Consider the following 20,133-nt stretch of genomic DNA (forward strand, 5'->3'; position numbering starts at 1 on the left):
GGAGTACACAGACCTACGGTGCCAGTAGTATTTACAGTAGGAAAACATTACGCCTGGCCTTTTCCCCTCTCTATTGAAAAAGGAGCATTTTTTTGTTTTTCGCTCCGGCTTTGGTTTACAGCAACCAGGGCCATTGTGTGCTCTTCCGTAACTCCAGAGAGGTTTATTTGCTGCATTTTGTCCTTGTTTTTGTCACGCAATCAGACTAATCTCAGCGTCATCTCGTCCTCGCCCCCCCCCCCCCCCCCCCTCCCTCTCCCTCCCCCCCGCACGCACACACACACACCCCCCCAGCCTCTTTGATGAGTCATGTGTTTCTCCCTCTGCCATGGTTTTTTTTTTATGGAGAGGTGTAAACACACAAGCATGCAACAACAAAAAACCCATCATATTCATGAATTATGGATTCCCGGGTCCTGTTAGAAGTGCTTAACCTGGTGCCGTGCACCATGCTGCCACCAAGAGAGCCCCCCCGTAGTCCCTGGAGGTTCCGGGGCTGTTTGTGACACAGTCGGTGGTCCCGTGACTGTTGCAGTAGGACCCCAGCAGGGCAGCAACGCTGACAATACCACACAGCTCATCCCAGGAGCCGCGGGAGGGAAATTGAGGGGGAGAAAATTGGGGTTGTTTCCTGGGCATCAGCCACCGCCAGATCCCCCCCCCCCCTCCCCCCGTGTGTTTGGATGCACCATTAACCTGGACGCCCTTACGGATCTGTGCTCTTCCAGTCGTCACCGCCGTTTAAGACGCCGTCTGAGGAAGCGAAGGGACTCCCAAGATTTTTCTAAGTTATTATTTCTTTGGCGATGTTGAAGACGACTTAAGTTCTCATGCTTTCGACTTTTCTCTCCAGTAGTTCAGTAACGATTCTGTGGCCGTTGAGGTATTTCTGTATTTCGGCTGAGACGCAAATACGGATTGTCTCGGTGATGGTTACGTTTTCCGTTTTTTTCGGAGGGCGAAACGACACTGAGAATTATGCACCACAAGCCCCAGCTCTTGTTTTGCATACTTGGGGATATCTCACAGCGAGAAAGGCCCCAATCAGTATTCAAGCAGACAGCCCCCGACAGACACTGACGCTGTGCCAGTATTTGTGTCGCCGGGCGACTTTCTCCGTTTCTCTCCGAGGCGAATTCATCGCAAAGTCCCCTCAGAATGTGACAGGTGGAGCCATGTGATTAATTCGGGCGGTCGTTTTAATGTGCTCCGGGATGCGCAAGCGCTTATTGTCTTCTTCCCTGCACGTCTATTAGAATCTTGCCAGAAAAATGTCCTGGAGAATCATCCGGTTTTTTTTCTTCCACCCAGACCGTCTCCCTCCTCAGCCGTGCCTCATTCCTGGGCTGAGATACGGGGTCGTCATGGGGCCTAGCCTAGCGCGGAGGCCCTTGTCCGGTCCCGGGCTGTTCGCCGAATAAATCTCCTGCTCCTAAAGCGTTGAAAGCTGTGTAAATGTCAAAACCATCCGTCTGATGTGTAGAGGGAACATGGGTGGGGGCGGGGGGGGGGTGGTGGGGTCAGGTGGGGGGAGACTGAACCATCCGGTGAAACCAGTCCCTGGTTACCTCTCGTGGCGGCGGTTGCCAGATGCAGATGTTGTTGCTCTCTCTCTCTCTGCCTCTGAACCAGTAGCCAGGTTGTGTTTTTCTTCTCGTGTGTGTTGCGGTTTTTGCATATCCATGAGAGGGACCCAGCGGAGTCTTGCTCCTGTCAGGCAACTTTGGGAGCAACATATCTCTCCGCTTTTAACAACATCCCCTCAGACCGCCATCATGCTGTTGGGTGGGGAGGTGGGGGGGGTGGGGGGGGTGGGGGGGGGGGTGTGAGTTGGTGGTTTTGCATTTTCACCATTTGGTTTTGGCTTACTCCACAAATCTCTTGCCAGTTTAGCCATGTGAAAAGGAGAGAGTGTAACCTCACCTGCCCTGTCCATAGCTCTGGTGCATAGGCCGCTAACACCTTTATACATGTTTTATACATTGTAATTAACTAATTACACAGCATACGGAACAGTCCTTACTCCACTTGTGGTAATAACATAAACCGTTCAACTACATTACTATGCAATTACATAGAATTAACCAATTGACTATGTAACAGCATATGAATACATATGTTATTACTAGTGTAATTACAGAGTTACTACACAGGTATGTACACATGGTAATGTAATACAAAGTGTGACCCATAAGCTTACTGCAGCCCTAACATACAGTAGGTCCCACTGCAGCTCCTTCTCACATAGGCCCACTGCACACAGGGAGATGACAGAATACCATGATACTATGGACATCTCACAGACCTGCCCTACACAGGCCCAACACAGCTCTGACCACACCCCTCCCACACACACACACACACACAAACACCCCTCCTCTGTGCACCGTGGCCCAGTCCACTACTTTATGCTCTGCTGCAGTAGATGTTTCCGAAAAGGGGGTCGGGGGCGGGGGGGCGGGAGGGGGGGGGGTACTGAGCACCATGCTGTGTTCTTTTGATATGATTTTTTTTCCCCACCTCACCAGTGCCCCCCCCCCCACCCCCGATCCCTGGTCTCATCCTTAGCTTCAGTGAGACCAGACCAGACTCTGGGGGGCGCTGGGGGAATTCAACTGCAGACAGATCCTCCTGTTCCTCCCCATCGCCCAGGGTTGTAGCCCCCCCCCCCCCCCCCCCCCCCTCCCCCGGTACCTCAATAACAAGGGGAAACTAGAATCTCTGTATGAGGGGCGGATGTCGCGCGTCGGGGCGCATACTAAGAGGCCGTTTTTCTCGCTGGGTTCAGCCAGGTTATGAGCTTCCAACCAGGACGCCATTTACTTCCAGGCACATTGTCAACAAATCAAGTTCCAAAAAAGTCACCTGTTTTTGAATGTCTTGATTTTTAAGAATAAAATGACAGTGTGTGAGAAACAAATGCATGATTACAGGGTTGCGTTTGAGCTGCTGACGGGTCTCGGCTTTGTGGAAACGGGTGACAATCACTCTGCCGAGAACATTGCTTGAATAGGAAATTGATTGACAAGGAGCCTAAGCCACTTTCAGCTTTAATGCCTTGTACCTATAATGAATGTCTTTTGACAAGTAAATCCCTGAAATTAGGGTTTTGCAAACACACAACGGGGAGAATTAAAGGACAGACCGCAAACAATGATTTTTTTTTTTTCTCCGGTCCTGAACTCTCTCACGCACACGCGCGCACGCACACGCACACACACACACGCACGCACGCACGCACACACACACACACCCAAAGGCACAGTTTCAGACGTATCCAACATCCTCATTTTATTTCCTTCACTGTATGTCAGGGCCATTCCATCCGTCTCTCTCTTTCACTTTGTCTGCATCTCTTTCTTTCCCACTCACCACCTCTGAATGCCATCGACAATGATCGATTAAAGGAAGGAAATTACCGGAATATGTTCGCTTTTTATTTGCCAAACTCCTATACACATTCCAAGAAGGTTCCCTTTCTTGTAGGAATGGCTTGTCGGAATGGCTCAATAATGGAGGTCAGGGAATCAGCTTGCCTTTATACATCCAGTGCCTTCGGAGTATTCAGACCCCTTCACTTTTTCCACGTTTTGTTGTGTTATAGACTCAATTTAAAATGAGTTGATGACATTTTTGCATTTTACCTCATAGCAAATGGTCTGAATACTTATGTACATGAGGTATTTCTGTATTTCAATTTGAATACATTTACTGACATTTCATGTGTTTTCGCTTTGTCATTCTGGGGTATTGTGTGTGGAAAAGTGAAGGGGTCTGAATACTTTACGAAGGCACCGTATACTGTATAGACACACACACACACACACACACACACACAGTCACTCATGTTAAGCCTCACAGTCTCTTGACTTAACACTGTCCACTGTCAGAAGGCTCCAGTCAGTCACTCTGCCTTTGAGTTGTAGAGAATGGGAGGATTCAAGAGCAGGAGCAGCTTTTCTCTCACCCCTCTCTCTCTCTGAGGAGATCTTGGCCACTGGGCTTGTAGTGCTGATTGCGCTCGTTACTTAATTATACATTTGGACCCACCGCACTCACACAAAAGGGCCGCTGTGCCTGCTTTTGACCCAGCTCCTTCCTTTGTGCCCAGGCTCTGAAAAGGGAGTTAAACTAAATAAAAGAGCGGCACTTAAATATGTTGCCACAGGAACTTAATTGACAGATTGAAGGCAGTTTTTCAGGGGGCTTTCTCTATGGTTCTTTGCTTGAATCGTTTTTCTCCGCGGGCTCCCCGCTGGGAGGTTCCTGGAGGGCTGACTGGTCCACTCCTGTTTTCACAACTTCACTCAGCCATTGTATAGTGAGAAGGAGTTACCAGGCAGAAACATTTATTCACCATTAGCACCCAAATGAACGTGAGAAACAGGAAATAGGAATGGGGTTTTGGGTTTTGGGGGGAGAAATGGGAGAGAGATCAACTTGTGGGGCTTTGTGAAGGACTGGGAGCCAGAAGGAACACAGTCTTCTACTTCTGAGTGCCCCATAAGGGTTATTATGGTCATAGTACATCTGTTCATTGTTGTTTTCTCATTTGCGTCATCGAATTCGGAGTCTATTTTGCAACCGTTTGAATTCTGTTCTCTAGAATTAGCTTTGTTCAATGATCACCTTAGTGGCTGTTGTACTGTAGTAGTGTTGAGGTCATTATATAGGAGAAATTGATATTAGCTTACGTCATATGCCATGTTTTAGGTGTCCTTTTGCAATATTTAGAAAGGCCAATTACTGAGAGGGAGGGTTTGATACATTTCTAACACTATCAAGGGTAAATGACAAGTTTTTTGTTTAATGCAAAGTGATATAACCGGTACTTTACAGCACAACTGACGATACCCATATTTGTTTACTACCTTTTGTAAGCCATTGTATTCGGGGGAAGAAAACTCAGGAATAGTCTTATCGTATTGCATACTGCTTTTGAACCTTCAAAAAAAGAAAAATCTCAAATGTGACGCTTTCTTTTTTCCCCCTTCATCTGCCCTCGTTTGCGTTGAAAGCTGTCACTGAAGGAGAAGCCCTCACATCACGATAACATTTGCACTGATTACGGGGTGGTGGGGGGGCCAAATGAATAATTCCTTATGTTTTTCCCCCCTTCTCTTCCTTTGCAGTGTGACAGCGAAAGTGACATTGATGACAAGGTAAGGACTTTTTTTTCCTGTTTATTTTTCTCCACAAAGTGAGAGAGTTGAGAACCATAACAAACGTAAGTTCTTCACGAAAGAAGAAACGCTCTCCCGGTTCGTGTGAAGAGAGAGGAGGAGTATTCGAAGCTACTAGTCCCGCTACTGTTGATCATTTGCATTTTACAGATAAGGAAAAAGAAATCAACTGACAAGGAAAACATACTGTCGTCGCAAAGAAGGGAATTTATTTCCACTGTTGGTTTTTCACAAACACGACGGATAGCTTTGTGTTTGGATGAACATCACAGTTTATTTTTTTGATTTTTTTTTATATCTGTTCATGTACAGTAGTGCTCAGACTATACAAGATGTTGAACATTATTTACTGACCACAATATTCAATTGGGGAATTATCTGCTTTGTGGAATATTGACAAACCTCCATTGATCGCTCCACATTGTAGCTGTGAACGTCACACTCAAATGAATTTCATGCTGCAAATAACACCGTTGCTGAGTCCTACCATCCCAGAGATAGCAACATATATGACACGGCTTTGTGTTGCTCAAATGGCATTAGGCAGATTTGTCGCGGTGCCACCAGTTATTACCCATGCGTCAGTTGTGTGTGACAGTTGTTGGCCAGGCTAGAGTATTTATAATAGCAATTTCACAACAGTGTCGTAGTTGTTTATCAGAGTCTTACTGTAGGGGTGGTTCGTTGATGGCTGCCACCCATAACATGCCCAACTACCAATGGGAGTCTTACGCATCTTAATTCCCTGCAGTTTAGCAATTACTCCCTGGTAAATGAATGAGATAGCATGCCTAATCTCCTGTAAGCCTAGCTCCCAGTTCTGTGGAAATGTCTACGGCTCGCCCTATAAATAATACATTGATAGCGGCCTAATTTGCATTAACTGTAGCTTGGCAGTCAATAGGCTTTTATCTCTTCATTGAACCAAAAAGTAAGGGAAGCCTCTCACCCCGGTTTGACGTGACAGGGAGGGAGGGTTGGGCAGGCCTGTCAGTTTCCATACTGCTCCTTGGCATCACCGTGGAGGGGGAGGGGAGGAGGGGGGAGGAAGGGGGAGGGGGGGGGGAGGGGGGGGGGTGGATGAAGGAACCAATCTACTGAACCTCCCCTTCATACACACACACACACACACACGAACACACACACACCATCCCTTCTCCTCAGTTCAACCTGCCCTCCCTCTCTGCTCGCTGTTGTGTCCATGTCACTGCCTCCTGCACCTGTCACACGGGAGGTTCATAGCTAATTGGCTGCATGTGAAATACTGTAGGAATGACATATGTTTTTGTGCGAGTTTTTTGTTCATTTTTCACCATGTGTGGTTCGCAACATGTGGAAGTAATTACGGAATGCAGTAAGTCTAAAAGTAAGGTAAATCTAATACAGGTACATGTGATTTGTCTCTTCAATGAAAGCATGGCTAAGGAGGTGGTGGGGGGGTCGTATGAGTGCTGTCTCAGTAATGATTGGTGGTTGCTTCCTGCCAGATACAGGCCAGGGGGCTTAATAGACCAGGCCAGGGGGGGTACAATAGAGCCCTTGTCAAGGTTAGCTTCCAAAATTCCACCACGTTCCATGTTCTTCACATGCTGAAAAAGAATGTTTGGATAAGGATTTCAGCAACGCTGGCCATGTACTGTACCACACACCCAGAACCTGGACAGCGCTGGTACTGTAATCAGGAGGACAGAATAGTGGAACATCCACAGAGAATTGCACGGTGGGGAAGCATTTTATTTAGATTTTTTTTCAACTAACCATCTTGACAAGTCATCACTGAGTAAAATCACCGGTGTAAAATTGGTTTCCATGAGGGAAAAGACAAACACTGTCATTTGTAATTGCACACACTCAGGGTAACTCTAAAGCTGTTTCTCTTTCGGCGATGTTCACCGTAACAGGTGCCAGCGTCCCTCCTGTCTCCTGGAAAACAATGGGCGCCTTTCACGTCAGAGCGCTAACCACCTGAACACCCACATTGTCAGGATTTAACAGATTACCTTAATTAGAATATTGCTTACAGGTGTGCCCGTTGGGGGCAATCAGTTATAGCTATTTGAATGAAACTGTCTGGCTTGTCGCATGGCGGCTGGCTAGATATGGATAAGGACACGTCGTAAAAAACAACCTCATATTCAAACAAATTCAGAGATAAGGCGAGGGCTTCAGATGTAGTTCAGATGTATTTCCATGTGAATTCTCATGAGATTGCCGGGGTAACCTCTATCTGAGTCCTATGCTGCCATTTGAGGACGTTTATGCAGATTCTCTCCCTGCCCTAGAAAATACATGCAATCGCAGGCCCCGGATTGTTTTCCTCCTCCATCTCTTGATGTTTCTTGCCGTCTACCAAATGTGTGTTTCTCCACCATTATTCCGAACACGATGTTTGACAATGAGAACGATTCAAAGTCAAAAATAGCGCCGTTGACCCCGAACGAACCCGATACACTTCTGAGCCCTGAAGGCACCCGCCTCAGACGATCAAGTACTTCTTCTTCTTTTATGGAGCAGAATGTGGCCACTGTGTTGTGTCTGTTATTAAAGCAGCACTTATAACTCTTGTGTGAGCGTACTGTAGCCACACTCAATTAAATGTTCATGAAAAGGGATAACCACATGCTTGAGAAATTGCTCCACAACACAAGGGGCTGTCTCTCAACAAAGGCTGTTTTTTAGGACATGGAAGGCCTGTGGAATCTGATTGGGGTATGAAATTGTATATGGTCAAATGAGTTCAAGTTCATGTTGTGTTGTGTGTAGTCTCTCTGCCTCCCTATTGATTAAATAGTAGTTTATGTCAGTGAGTGTAGAAGCATGTGTTACCCATTAACCGCTTCACACAGAAATGGTTCTGAATGCCACTGTTGTCTGATGAAGATATTAGATAGATGTTCAATTAGATGAAACTAGACCATCACTGACCCTCTCAATTCCTTTCACAATATTTCATAGAATTGTGAATCAGATATGTGTTACTCCGCATGGCCTCCAATTAAATATTTTATATTTTTATATATTTATTTTTGCTGTTTTCAGGGGGTAAATGCAATGTTTCGGCATACCACGTGAAGTACGCATACATCTTAGACTTGATTATGTAATTCCCTCCTCTAACGAAGTAGCAATGTTCAGTTTTATTTTCTGGCATCTATCTAAAGGAGCATGTCATCAGCAATTTGACCCCACTTCAGTATGACATGACTTGACCTTGGTTACCCATACAGACCTCGGTTATTCGCATACAGTAAGCCTCTGTTCCCCCTAACTACACTATAAGCTTCTTATGGACAACCATGTACAGTCCATGCCATTCATATCCGTCGCTTTGTTTTGGAACTCACGGCTTGCTTATTGTCATTGTCATGTTATGTAATTCCTCCCTATACCTCATCTCTTGACAAATAATAGCATTTTCGAAATCAAATCAACTCAAATCAAATCACAGTTTGTTTATCATATGCGCAGGATACAGCTGTAAACATACAATGAAATGCTTCATATTTCAAAACGGAGGAATGAACCTGAAATCTTGGCTATATTCATTTAGGGACAGAGTCAGTCAGATCTGCCTTGCTGGCGCGTTATCTCCGTGTACACAAACGACTGCCTGTGTTTCCCGCCGTATGTGTGTTGCGTTTGAAAACCTTCCTAAAGACTTTTTAAAGGGTGTCGTTGAATGAATTTCAGATCGCTCGCCATTTGTAGTTGTTTCGCTCGTACGGTCGTGAGTTGGAAGACGTCAGCGGCTTGTTGTAACGCTTCTAAACATTTCTTCTTGTCTTCTCACCGCCGTCCTCAGCCCTCTCTCCGCTCTGCCAGGGGATCTGTCAGCGTGCCGACGTTTACAACTTTTGACACGTCTGTCAGGCGGTTGAAGCTACTCCAAGTCGAAGATGGCCATTTCTCTCTCTCGCTCACTCGAGAGGACGAGGAAAAGAGGGATTTGTCCTCCCCTCTCTCTCCGTGTTTTTCACAAGAACTCCCCTGAAGTGTCATCCTATCTCCATTATGCTGCGACTCGGCCTGTCGAAGGCTGCTCCTCCAATTTCCTCGTGTTCTTTTTTGCTTCGGCAAATAACACACCTCCCATCTCCTTCCCCCCCCCCCCCCCCCCCATGCCTGGAATACTAGCATTAGCCTCTAATATGCTCTCCAGCCCACTCTGCCAGTCTTAACCCAGTATCCTGTCAGGGCCCCTCCGACGATGGCGTCATGCTCACCCGTGTGGACGCACAGGTCGGACTAATTCTATTTGGTTCTATTTGCCAAGCAGTCATTCAGCAGTAACTGTATCCGTCTCCCCCCCTCGGGCTCCCGGGGGACCATTACCACATCGGCTGCTACAGCTCTTTAATGGTTTCAATACTCGCTTGACAGGAATGCCACGCACACTTGATTGACACATTAATTCCTCCTTCCCTTATCGCCCCTGCGCCCAGAGTGAATGTCATATCACAGAGACGGAGCGTTTTCTGAGAGCTTATCAGTAATGGCTCGTCAGGTAGTACCCTCCGAGGTGATGTATCAAGGGAGGCTGTCTTCTAAAAGGCAGCGTGTTCCCTGCATATGTGCAGGGTGTGTACGCTGCATGTGAATACCACCACCACCACCATCGACCTTCCCCCCAACTCGACATATACAGTGTATTTCTCCGCCCTTTCTTTTCCCTTCTCTCTGTTTTCCTCTCTTCTATATTAGTTTTAGCATAATGTATTTCTCTCTCGCTCGCTCACTCTCTCTCTCTGTCTATCTCTTCTATCATAATGCTGTCTATTGCTTTCTCCCCCTCTCTGTCTCTCCATGTCTGGTGGTAGTAAAAGGAATCGTAATGTGCCTGTGCCCCACCCTCCCCTCCACCCCGCCCTCCTCCGCCCGCCCCACCCCCCCCCCCCCCCCCCCCCTCCCCCATGCCCCTCCAAAGCCCAGGTTTTCTCCCAGAGTCCTCATATTCAATAACAAACAGCCCACCCACCAGGTCGCTGACAGCAGCCCTAATAGTTTTTTATGGGGAAAAAATGGACCGACTTAATGTTTCGACACAAGTGATCATCTGTCCTCATCTCCTTAATGAAATTAGATTAAGTGCACCTGGGAAAGCGCTGAGGAAGCAGAAAGCCTCGCCACCTTCTTTAATTTAAAACCAATTTGCCAGCAATATTCCCCCCACCCCCCACCCCACCCGCCCCCCAGCTTGGGATTGCATAGCGGATTCAAAATGGAGGACGAATGAGATCAGACCAGAGCTGACTGGTTTAATTCTAGTCCCCACAGGAAATTATAACTGACACCGGCAACAGAGGCTTTAATATGTAGATGTCATTTTTTTTTTTCTTCTCCTCCTCTCCGCCTTTGTCTCTCTCTTTCCTCTCTCCTCTGCTTCTGGAGACGGTTTGTTTTTCGTCAGCTGGCGTCATGATGTTACTCCTGTAGCAATTACACATGGTCTGGAAACACTTTTCTGTTTAATTTATATTGGGCTGTTTGCAATGTTCTCTCGTTTCTAGTTTCTCCAGATAGAGTGTGTGTTTTATTACATTTCTGGTTGTCAAGCGCTACATCTGTTGTGCGTTTAGTTTATGCGCAAGTATGCAGCGTTTTTTTCTTAAGCGAGAGTTCATTTCGACTCTTGAATTGCGTCAGAGTAGAGCGTTGACTCCTAAGTAGAGCGTTTTAAGTCGCGTTTTAGCATTTGTAGGGATGACTACGCACGATACTTTGGTGTGACCCGCTCTGACCAGAAGAGATTCGGCTAATTACCTGACACGTTCTGAACACACTCACACACGCCGGGTGTGGCCAGGGAGCCGCAGTTGAAAGAATGAAGCGTATATATATGTAAAACAAACTCCTCAGTGTCTCCGGGAAGCTGGAGCGATGACAGGGGGTCGGATCAAACTCCTGCAGGGCCGGGCAGGAAGACGGAGCTAACTGACATCAGCAAAGTCAGCCTGTCACTTGTGATACATGTCAAATCGAAAATAAAACAAGGACAGCAACAGAGCACTGACGTCACCGATCTGTGGACTGGCATCCCCGCTCCTTTGCCTTTGAATAGCTTCTCTCTGGATTCCTTTTTATTTAAAGGTTACGGTGACATTAACATTATTTATGAAAACAGAAACTGGGACTGACGTGACGACAACAACCTTCCGGGACTGGGGAAAAGTTCGCTCATCATAACATAGAATCACTGTCTCCGTTGTTCCGCAGGAATTGTTATTGTTGGCCGCGAGCATCGATACAGGTATTCATGTGTTTGTTCATAACATACTATACATTCCCCTCTCCCATCTACCAACCGTCACAGAGAGCAACTTTAACCTTTTAATCCTTTTTAGAAAACATGTCCCTGCTCTGCCGTAGTGCAGCTTGGTAATTTCTGACAGACATTGTGGGGATGGTTCTTGCTCGGATGTTTTGTTGCACACTTTCCCTCCACCTCTCACCTGATTTGTTCTTCCAACATCAATTTCCCTTCTCTGAACCAGTGCCCTGTAATAGCCTGGAGAATCTGCTACAAGGGCCCGGTGAGATTTTTTTTTTCGATTTTACAATTTTCTGCAAGAGGTCCCTCTCTCCCTTTCGATCGCGCAGTTGATACTGAGGAGTTGAGTTCACCTGCCGTGTCCAAGAGTCAAGCTGCGGAGTTTATCTCATTACTTTTAATAACATTCTCCTTTTTGTCATGTGGTAACAGGAGGTGTGTTGTCAACGCCAGGTAACCTCACACACACACACACACACACAGACACATACATACACACACACACACACACACACACACACATACACACACACACACACACACAGCTAAACTGGGTCCCATTGTCCACTTGCAGGCTGCATGGTGCCCGTTCATTGTTTTCAAAAGGGCCTGTGTTTGAATAACAAGCCAAGTACTATAAACATTTTTCCACATCAGTAATAAAATAAAAATTGAGTCCATATTGGATACAGATGTCCTCTGCGGAGTAAAAAGCACACACGTTCTTTTTATGTCTGTGTGTGTAAGATTTTAGTGTTTCTGATCCTGCCTAAACATAATGCTTAAGTGTCTTTTATTCAATAAACATTGGCGGACTCTAATGACTTTCACATTTCTCCTGGCTGGATATAGAAGGCAGGCCTTCTGTGTGTGTGTGTGTGTGTGTGTGTGTGTGTGTGTCTGTGTGCGTGTGCGTGTGCGCGTGTGTGTGTGTGTGTGTTGGAGCTTGAGCTCTGAGACTGAGGCCTGTCCCAGTGTTGGCTTGTCATGGAGAAACCTCTCTAATGCAATAGGACTTGTTTTTCCTTTCCATCAAATGGCATACGGAATCGGGGACAAATATAGCATTCCCCCATTGTTATTAGTAATCGGTGCCATCATGTATCACATTTCTCCCCCAAAGAAACAGGCCTTTCTTTTTGGTCTGGAACACATCAATGAATGGAACCCAGACCAACGGTGCTCAGAAAAGGAGTGTTTGGAGAGCCCGAAATCCCTTAACACACAAAGAAGCCAGTCAGTCAAGCTGCACGGTACTCAAATGTTTCGCTTAAGTTTTATAGGGAAAATAAATACATATTAATAGTGCTGAGCCATAGGCCATAATTATATTTTTTCAAGCCCTGTATTTTGTCTCTGTTTACCTACTGTTTTCCCTAACCGGGCCCGGGCCAATTTTTTTTGCGACTCGGGTGTTTATGGGTTCGAACCTCAGCGAGGTCTTATGGAGTGGGAACAGACTAGCCGTCGTACTCAGCGCGGCGATGATGGACGATGAACCAAGAGTGCTCACTGACTGTCTGGTGCGCTCCACCTCCCACTGCGGGGAAAAAACCCCTGTCTGTCTTTTCCTCACCAACCACTTGAACATCTCTGACTAAATCTAAACACCCAGATGCCTGTGGATGGCGGTGAAGGCCAAACCTCAAGCCTACAGGCCCCCACGTCGCTCTGGCTTTGGGAAGGAAACTTTCCGTGGGTGGGTGTGTGTGTGTGTGTGTGTGTATGTATGTGTATGTGTATGTGTATGTGTATGTGTATGTGTGTGTGTGTGCGTGTGCGTGTGCGTATATGTGTATGTGTGCGTGCGCATGTGTGTGATGTGGGGAGGCTGGCGGGTAAGGAGAGAGGAGCGGAGACCAGGGAGAGTGCGCACGCGGAGCCCGGGACCAAAACACACAAGCGCCAGCTGCCTTCGATTAAGGCAGAAAACCCAGCAAACTTGGAGTCCCCCCATGCACAAAACCAGCCTCGTTTGATCTGCGCTAGCCAGGGGGAAAAGGTGGTGCAGGACTCGAAACATTGCGGGGGAAAAAAAATAATGATTGTATCAAAGAGACCTCCATAAAACTTTATAGGGGGATTTAGAGGCGCAGGGGGCAAAAGGAAGCAGGTACTAACGATGCTCGCCACTCATGTTCATTTGCCAATTCCTCTTCCCTGTTTTCCACGGGGCTTTTACGACACGACACACCTGGCCTTACGCCGAAATTAATGCGAGAACGTCTCTCTCTCTGCCCCCCCCCCCCCCCCCCGCGCGCCACTTTCCCTTTTACCGCCCCTCGGATACGTCGTCACCCACTACGGTTTCATTGGTGTAATCTAAGTTGATTTGCATGTCCCTTTCTGCTTGACAACCGGCCCAGTGAATAGTTACCCCCTCGCGGGGTGTGGAGCTTCGGAAACCCTGTGAGCACAGAACTGGCATTAAAACAGCCACCCTGCCAGCACCACAGACACAAACTATACGGGCCTCAATTAAATTAATTATACTTCATTAGAGCAAACCTGCTACGGCTGGGGGTTACCCACGGTGATGCCAGAGGGGGCTGGTTGAGTGGCGGCGGCCCCGGCGCTTTGAGGAGAGCTAACACATGGCTGTGACAGCCGGAATATCGCCAGCGCGGCTAACGGCGTGGGACGCCTGCCAAACAAGGGGAGCGGCGCGCGTCACTGGAGGGGAGCTCAATCAACACCCGGTCAGAATATTAACGCCACGTTTCTCTCTTCGCCACATCGGCGGGGCAGACGAGGTTCGCGCCGAGGTTTTGCAGCGGCAGTCGCGCGTGCGTGCGTGCGTGCGTGCGCACACGGCGAATGTCTCGGGCGGCGTGGCGCGACATAGAGACGCACCGCCGGGGTGGAGACCGTTCCCATCACCCCCCCCCCCTCTCCCTCTCTCCCTCTCTCTCTCTCTCTCTCTCTCTCTCTGCGGTGTCAGTAGTTAGCATGCTATCAGGTTGCACAGTTCATCAGCCCCCTCACACGTTCTATTCCAGACATGCTATTCAGAGGTCGAGGCCGATATGCCAGGTATTTAGAATCATTCCGGAAAGCGGGAATACTGTACTGGAGCTCTGGGGAGCAAACATAAACATGTCAGATCCTAGGAGCTCCTCTGACGTTCATCCCTTCTGTCACCCAGGATGATCTGTATAGAAAGGTTCTTATGCTCCATTAATATTCAGTAAACCTTTAGGCCAGAGACATTGTTTTGCCTCTCCGGTCCATTGGATGTTTACGGGGGGGAAATGTGATCAATAATTCAAATCAAAGGCTGGAATGAAATCCGGTAGACAGGCGAGCCAAGCGTCAACATTTTGATAACTCCATTTTGCGCTAAACAGCAAACTCCTCTTACTGTCGATGTGTGTAATAAAACAGCACAGACACCGCTCAGAGCCAACACAAATTAATTCTCTGCGGCAGACATTGGTGAACGGCGTTATGAATACTCATATGGAGTGGATGGAGGAAATATGCTTGTTCCAAGGCTATTTCGACCAGAAGATGACACATAAATTACCACCGCAGAGTTGAAAATGGGATCCGGAGCCGCTGCCATAGTCTTGGAGATAGAGCCACAGATCACAAAGGCTTCTCAGGCGAGATTCATCCACCCACCGAAAAGAACACTATTACGGTACTGAGGGATGGGGGAGGGAGGGGAGGGCAGGCTTCTGAGTTGACCCGTCCCTCTGGTGGGAGCTGTGCTGATAAATAAATAACTGTGAAAATAAATAAATAATCGGAGGCGGTAACCCCAGATAGGACTGCGGTAGCCCGAGGGTGGTAAGTTTTCTGTCTGCCCGTCGACGCGAGAGCACTTTGATCAGAGGAGTGTCTGAAGATTCGTTCCACATCTGTACAGGGAGAACGAGCTGTAAACTGCCAAGAAGCATTTTAATGACAGTTGGATTAGAAAATGAAAGAGGGCTCCAGATGGCAGGCACTGCAAGCGGCTGTGGTTGGGGTTTTTAACTGCTTTTTTATTGATAAAATATGGGGTGAAAAATTGCGCGGGGCTTATTAGGCATCCCACTGTGATGTTGCTCAGCTGGCCAAGCTGTTCGCCGTGGCCCCCATCCAAACATGCCTCCATAAATTTTTAGCAGTACCTTTAAATCTGTAAGATCCCCGCTTGTTAAGTTCACCCGAGCTCCCCCCAAACCCCCCCCCCCCCCCCCCCCACACACCAACCAACCCAACCACCCCACCCCCCCCCCTCCACCAACCATATTTCTTTCTTTCTAAAAGAAGGACTCTCAGTTGTGTTTTATCAAGGGCTGGATGAAAGCCGCGGGAGTCGTTTTTTCAAAGGCGGGGGGGGGGGGGGGGGGGGGGGGGGGTTTAGAGGAGAGGAGGGGGGCTTTCCGCTTCGCATGCTCATTACTATCAGCCAAGAACCAGTGTTTAGCCCCTTAACAACTTAATTCCTGCATGATTTCATTATCTTTGCGCTCTTCCTGACGTAAAAAAAAAAAAAAAAAAAAACAGAGCTGGGCTGATTAATCAGATAGGCTGGGGGTTGTGTGTGTCCACGAGGGCTGACGGGGTCAGGGACAGAAATAGTCGTCGTAGTCTGGGCATGGTTCTCGTAGACACTGGGCTGGCCGCAGAATACCACCAGAAGAGCCAAGAGGGAGGATGCCTTTGGGGGCCCTGTGTGAATGGACCACAGAGCTAATGGCCAGATCGCATGAATAGCCATCCTGCTATAGGGAATAATGGGAGGGTTCCTCTTATACACACGGGGGGGGCTTGGGGGGGGGGGGGGTATAGGCCAGGGTCTGGTAACAAAGCCCTCTGAGAGAGTCCTTATATAGTCTACTCTGTCAGCTTTGGTCATGCTTAGTTTGGGGAGAATTCAGGAGGAAAAAAATATCAAGGAATTGTTCTGGTTTTCATACAGAGCTGTACATTTTTGTGTTTTCCCTCCGAAATCAGATTGCCGTTTCAGATATAGGTCACTTGTAAAGGAATGCGTTCCTCCGGTCGCTTGATTTCATTCGGTTTTGGCCCCGAAAGACATTTACGACGGGCCGGTTTCGATCGTTAGTCGGTTGAAAACACCGTAAGCCCTTCCACGTAGAAGGCGTCGCAGAATTTGCATCCACTCCACGAGGCCGGAATATAAAAGGATCACTCGATGGCGTCTTTGCTTCATAAAAATCTATATGTGTCATATACACTCTGGCACTCAATAGATTGCGTTCCTTTCAGCCGAGGCATGTTGTTAGACATGCTCTCACTGCTAATTTAAAATCCATTTGAGCTGATAGGGGGCAGTTGACAAAAAAAACAACAACAACAAAAAAACGCAACCTAACGGTCGTAAAAGTGGGCATCTGTGATTTCGCCGCCCGTAGATAACAGGCAGGCCAATTTGTATTCCATAACTACCGCCCGCCCCCCGTCCCTCCCACGCCACCCATCACCCACCCCCCCCCCACCCCCCCACCCCCCCCCGCGTCATCCTGCCGCATCAAAGACAATTACTGTCGACATCACGTCAAATTACAACTGTTGGTTTGCTTGTTTGTCTCGTTATATGACTAGAAACTGCCATCTACATCTAGGAGGGTCCCCTCCCATCTGCTCTCTTCCCTCTCCACATCCTTGTGGAACACACACACACACACACGCACACACAACACACACACAACACACACACACACACACAACACACGTATACACGCACACTCCGTTCCCCTCCAGCTCAGAGAAGAGAAGGGACAGCCGCCGACAGCCTAATGGACTAATTTGTAATTGCGAGCGAGAAAAAAGCGAGTTGTTGGACACATTATAATTTGACAGAGACTGGCAGCTCAGAGCCAGACCACGATGCCTGAACCACCGATGCTTCTCTCCCTCCTCCTCCTCCTCCTCCTCCTCCTCCTCCCTCCTCCCTCCTCCTTCTCCCTCTACACCACCCCCCCCCCCCCCCCCCCCCCCACCTTCAAACGCTCCCTTTCTGTTTTCTCCTCGGGGGATAGAAGAAAGGAGGGATGGAGGGAGAGAGGGGATGGGGAGGGTTGCGTTCGCCATATTCTCCATCTCAAATCTCCCTGGCAGCTCTGTCATATGTCCTCCTCTCTCCCACTTCTACCTATACGGGACGTCCACAGGGGACTTCTTTTTTTTTGGCGGGGGGGGGGGGTGCGATCTCTCTGCGTATGGATGCGTTTGAAGTGAAGGACAGATGGGGTCTCCCAGGACTGTTAAAAATGAATAGGGGGGCTAGTAATAGGAGTGAATGTTTGAATTCCCCCCCCCCCCCCCCCCCCCCATAAGTTATTTATCAGGGGGGCCGTTAGTGGTAGAAAAAGACTTCAGAGTGCTCCCTTAATGTAGCATCTGATGACTTCTAGGAAGTGCAGTTGTAAAACAGGGAGGAACATTAGCAGCAGGGTCTCCTAGGACCTACCATGGGTAAGAGGAGCACAGACAGGCCTCTCTCTCTCTCTCTCTCTCTCTCTCTCATGTCCCACCACGCATTGCAGGGGGGAGGGTCGGAGTGCAGAATATGTCTTGAGGATGATGATGTCAACTCTCTCTCTCTCTCTCTCTCTCTCCCCCCCTTAGCCAATCATATCTCATCTCTCCTGGTACAGGACAGCCTGTCCTATCATTACCAGGTCAGGGAGAGTGGAGAGTGGTTCATGTAGCGCTCTCAAAGTAATGGACACTGCATATGAAATGCGGGTAGGAGAGGAGAGGCGATCTCTCGGTGTAAAAAGGTCAGAGAAAGGTTGTGAGACCGAAACGTCACGTGTTTTTCAACTAAGCTCAAAATCGAAAATCATACCTTGTTTTGACACAGGGAGCGTTACACCTGTTCTACAAACATGTACTCATACTCCCATATATATGCCATTTAGCTGACGCTTTTATCCAAAGCGACTTACGTTGCAGTGAGGGCATACATTTTTCAGGATACACTCACCGAGCACTTTATTAGGAGCACTATACTAATACCGGGGAGGGCCTCCTTTTGCTCTCAAAACAGCCTCAATTCTTTGTAAGCATATACTCATACACATATACTCACATATACTCATACACATATACTTATACTCACATATACTCATACTCATACACATATACTCACATATACTCATACACATATATACTCATACTCACATATATTCATATATACTCATACTCACCTATACTTCAACTGTGAAGTGAAGGCAGCAGTCTGCTGACTGCTTCTCTCGTTGTTCGAGCACGAGACCCTCCTCCACAATAGATCTGAACTGAAACCAACGCTACTGAAACTGTGATGAGCACAAGTGTCACCTTGATGAGCGGCCATGACTACTGTACCTAACAACGTTCTGTATTCACGATCACGGCCACCGAAATGCAGTTCTGGCATTTGATTAATGACTATTAAAGCTAAATCAAAATATTCAAACAGGATATACTCCAGTCCTTAGTGGGACATTTGTGCGCCCCCCCCCCCCCCCACTAAGCTCCGGCACTCTCAACGATGACTCATCCAGATCGTATGAGGGAGTGGAGACACACACACACACACACTCTGTCTCACACACACATACACACACACACACTCACACCCACACACTCTCTCTCTCACACACACACACACACACACACCGTCCTCAGACCCCGCCTCACCTCTGACCTCCCTCCGAGCGGCCCGAGACGTAAGGTCACAGCTCGGGTAATAAGGGCCAGAGCAGCTCTGGCTCTGACGGGTCCACCTCTCCCTCAGACAGCACCCCTTCTTAACACAGGGGAGTAATGGCAGCTGAACTGATCACCAGAGTTAATAAAGGCCAGCGAATGACATGGCAGGATCGGTTCGGTGTTAATTGCTCTCTCCAGACCTCCGTGTCTCGGTGCCTCCCGAGCAGCTGTCAGCGGGCGTATTCACAAGCCCCCCCATGTGTCAAGAGTTGCCAGGACCTCTGCTCTTATTCCACACCGGCATTGTCAGTCCCGGTCCCTAAATGGCATTTAGATCCTCACCCTCTAACATCAAAGGAGAGGGAACGGCAAGCTTTGTTGTTGTTGTTTTTTTTGACAGTACACCTACCCGAATCGCCTCTCCCGTCGAGGCAGACGGCGGCCATTTTGGAAGCATTTGTTGTGCCGCGTTGAATGACATTGCGCGCACGGCAATTTGCATATCATTTGGTGTCCCCGATATTAGATTAATGGATTGTGACTGACGGAAGATGAATACTAATTCCTCCCCCTTAAAATCACGTCGGTGGCGGGAGTCATCCCGCAGCTGAGCTCCAGACGTTTTATAAGGTCACTACCGCGCAAGACGAGTTGTGTCTCCTCTCCTAAATGTAAGATGTAAGATGTCTTCCCCATTTTTTTTTTATATATTTTTTTTTTTTACACCAGCCGGTTATTGCACTCCCTGTAAATGTTAGCTGGTCCATAGACTGTTAGAGCTCCTCATTAAGCAGAGTCCGAGCACAGACGCCTCGAGGTTAGTGGTCACACCATATACTCGCTCGCCCATAAAGCCTTCTTGATGGAGTCTCTCAGACAGTGGCGACCTTGTGCTGTTGGCCCTGATGAAAATCATAAACGCCGCTCTCTCTCTCTCTCTCTCTCCCTCTCTCTCTCTCTCTCTCGTTCTCCTTAATGTGGCGTGAACAAGACCAGGCCGTTATGCAGAAGAGCAGAGCGTCACGT

At 48.0% G+C, this 20,133-nt stretch overlaps 1 protein-coding gene across 8 annotated transcripts in view; it reads left to right on the forward strand.

The window, feature by feature from the left end:
* The window catches only part of fbrsl1 (fibrosin-like 1), a 233,861-nt gene that overhangs the window by 139,425 nt on the left and 74,303 nt on the right, over positions 1 to 20,133 (forward strand). For all 8 annotated transcript variants that reach the window (XM_083673510.1, XM_083673504.1, XM_083673508.1 and 5 more), the window contains one exon: positions 5,133 to 5,162. In XM_083673510.1, coding sequence (XP_083529636.1) covers positions 5,133 to 5,162 — 30 coding nt within the window. The remainder of the gene's footprint in view (positions 1 to 5,132; positions 5,163 to 20,133) is intronic.

The sequence above is a fragment of the Argentina silus genome (genome assembly GCF_951799395.1).
Source record: "Argentina silus genome assembly, chromosome: 7".
In the NCBI taxonomy this organism is placed as follows: Eukaryota; Metazoa; Chordata; class Actinopteri; order Argentiniformes; family Argentinidae; genus Argentina; species Argentina silus.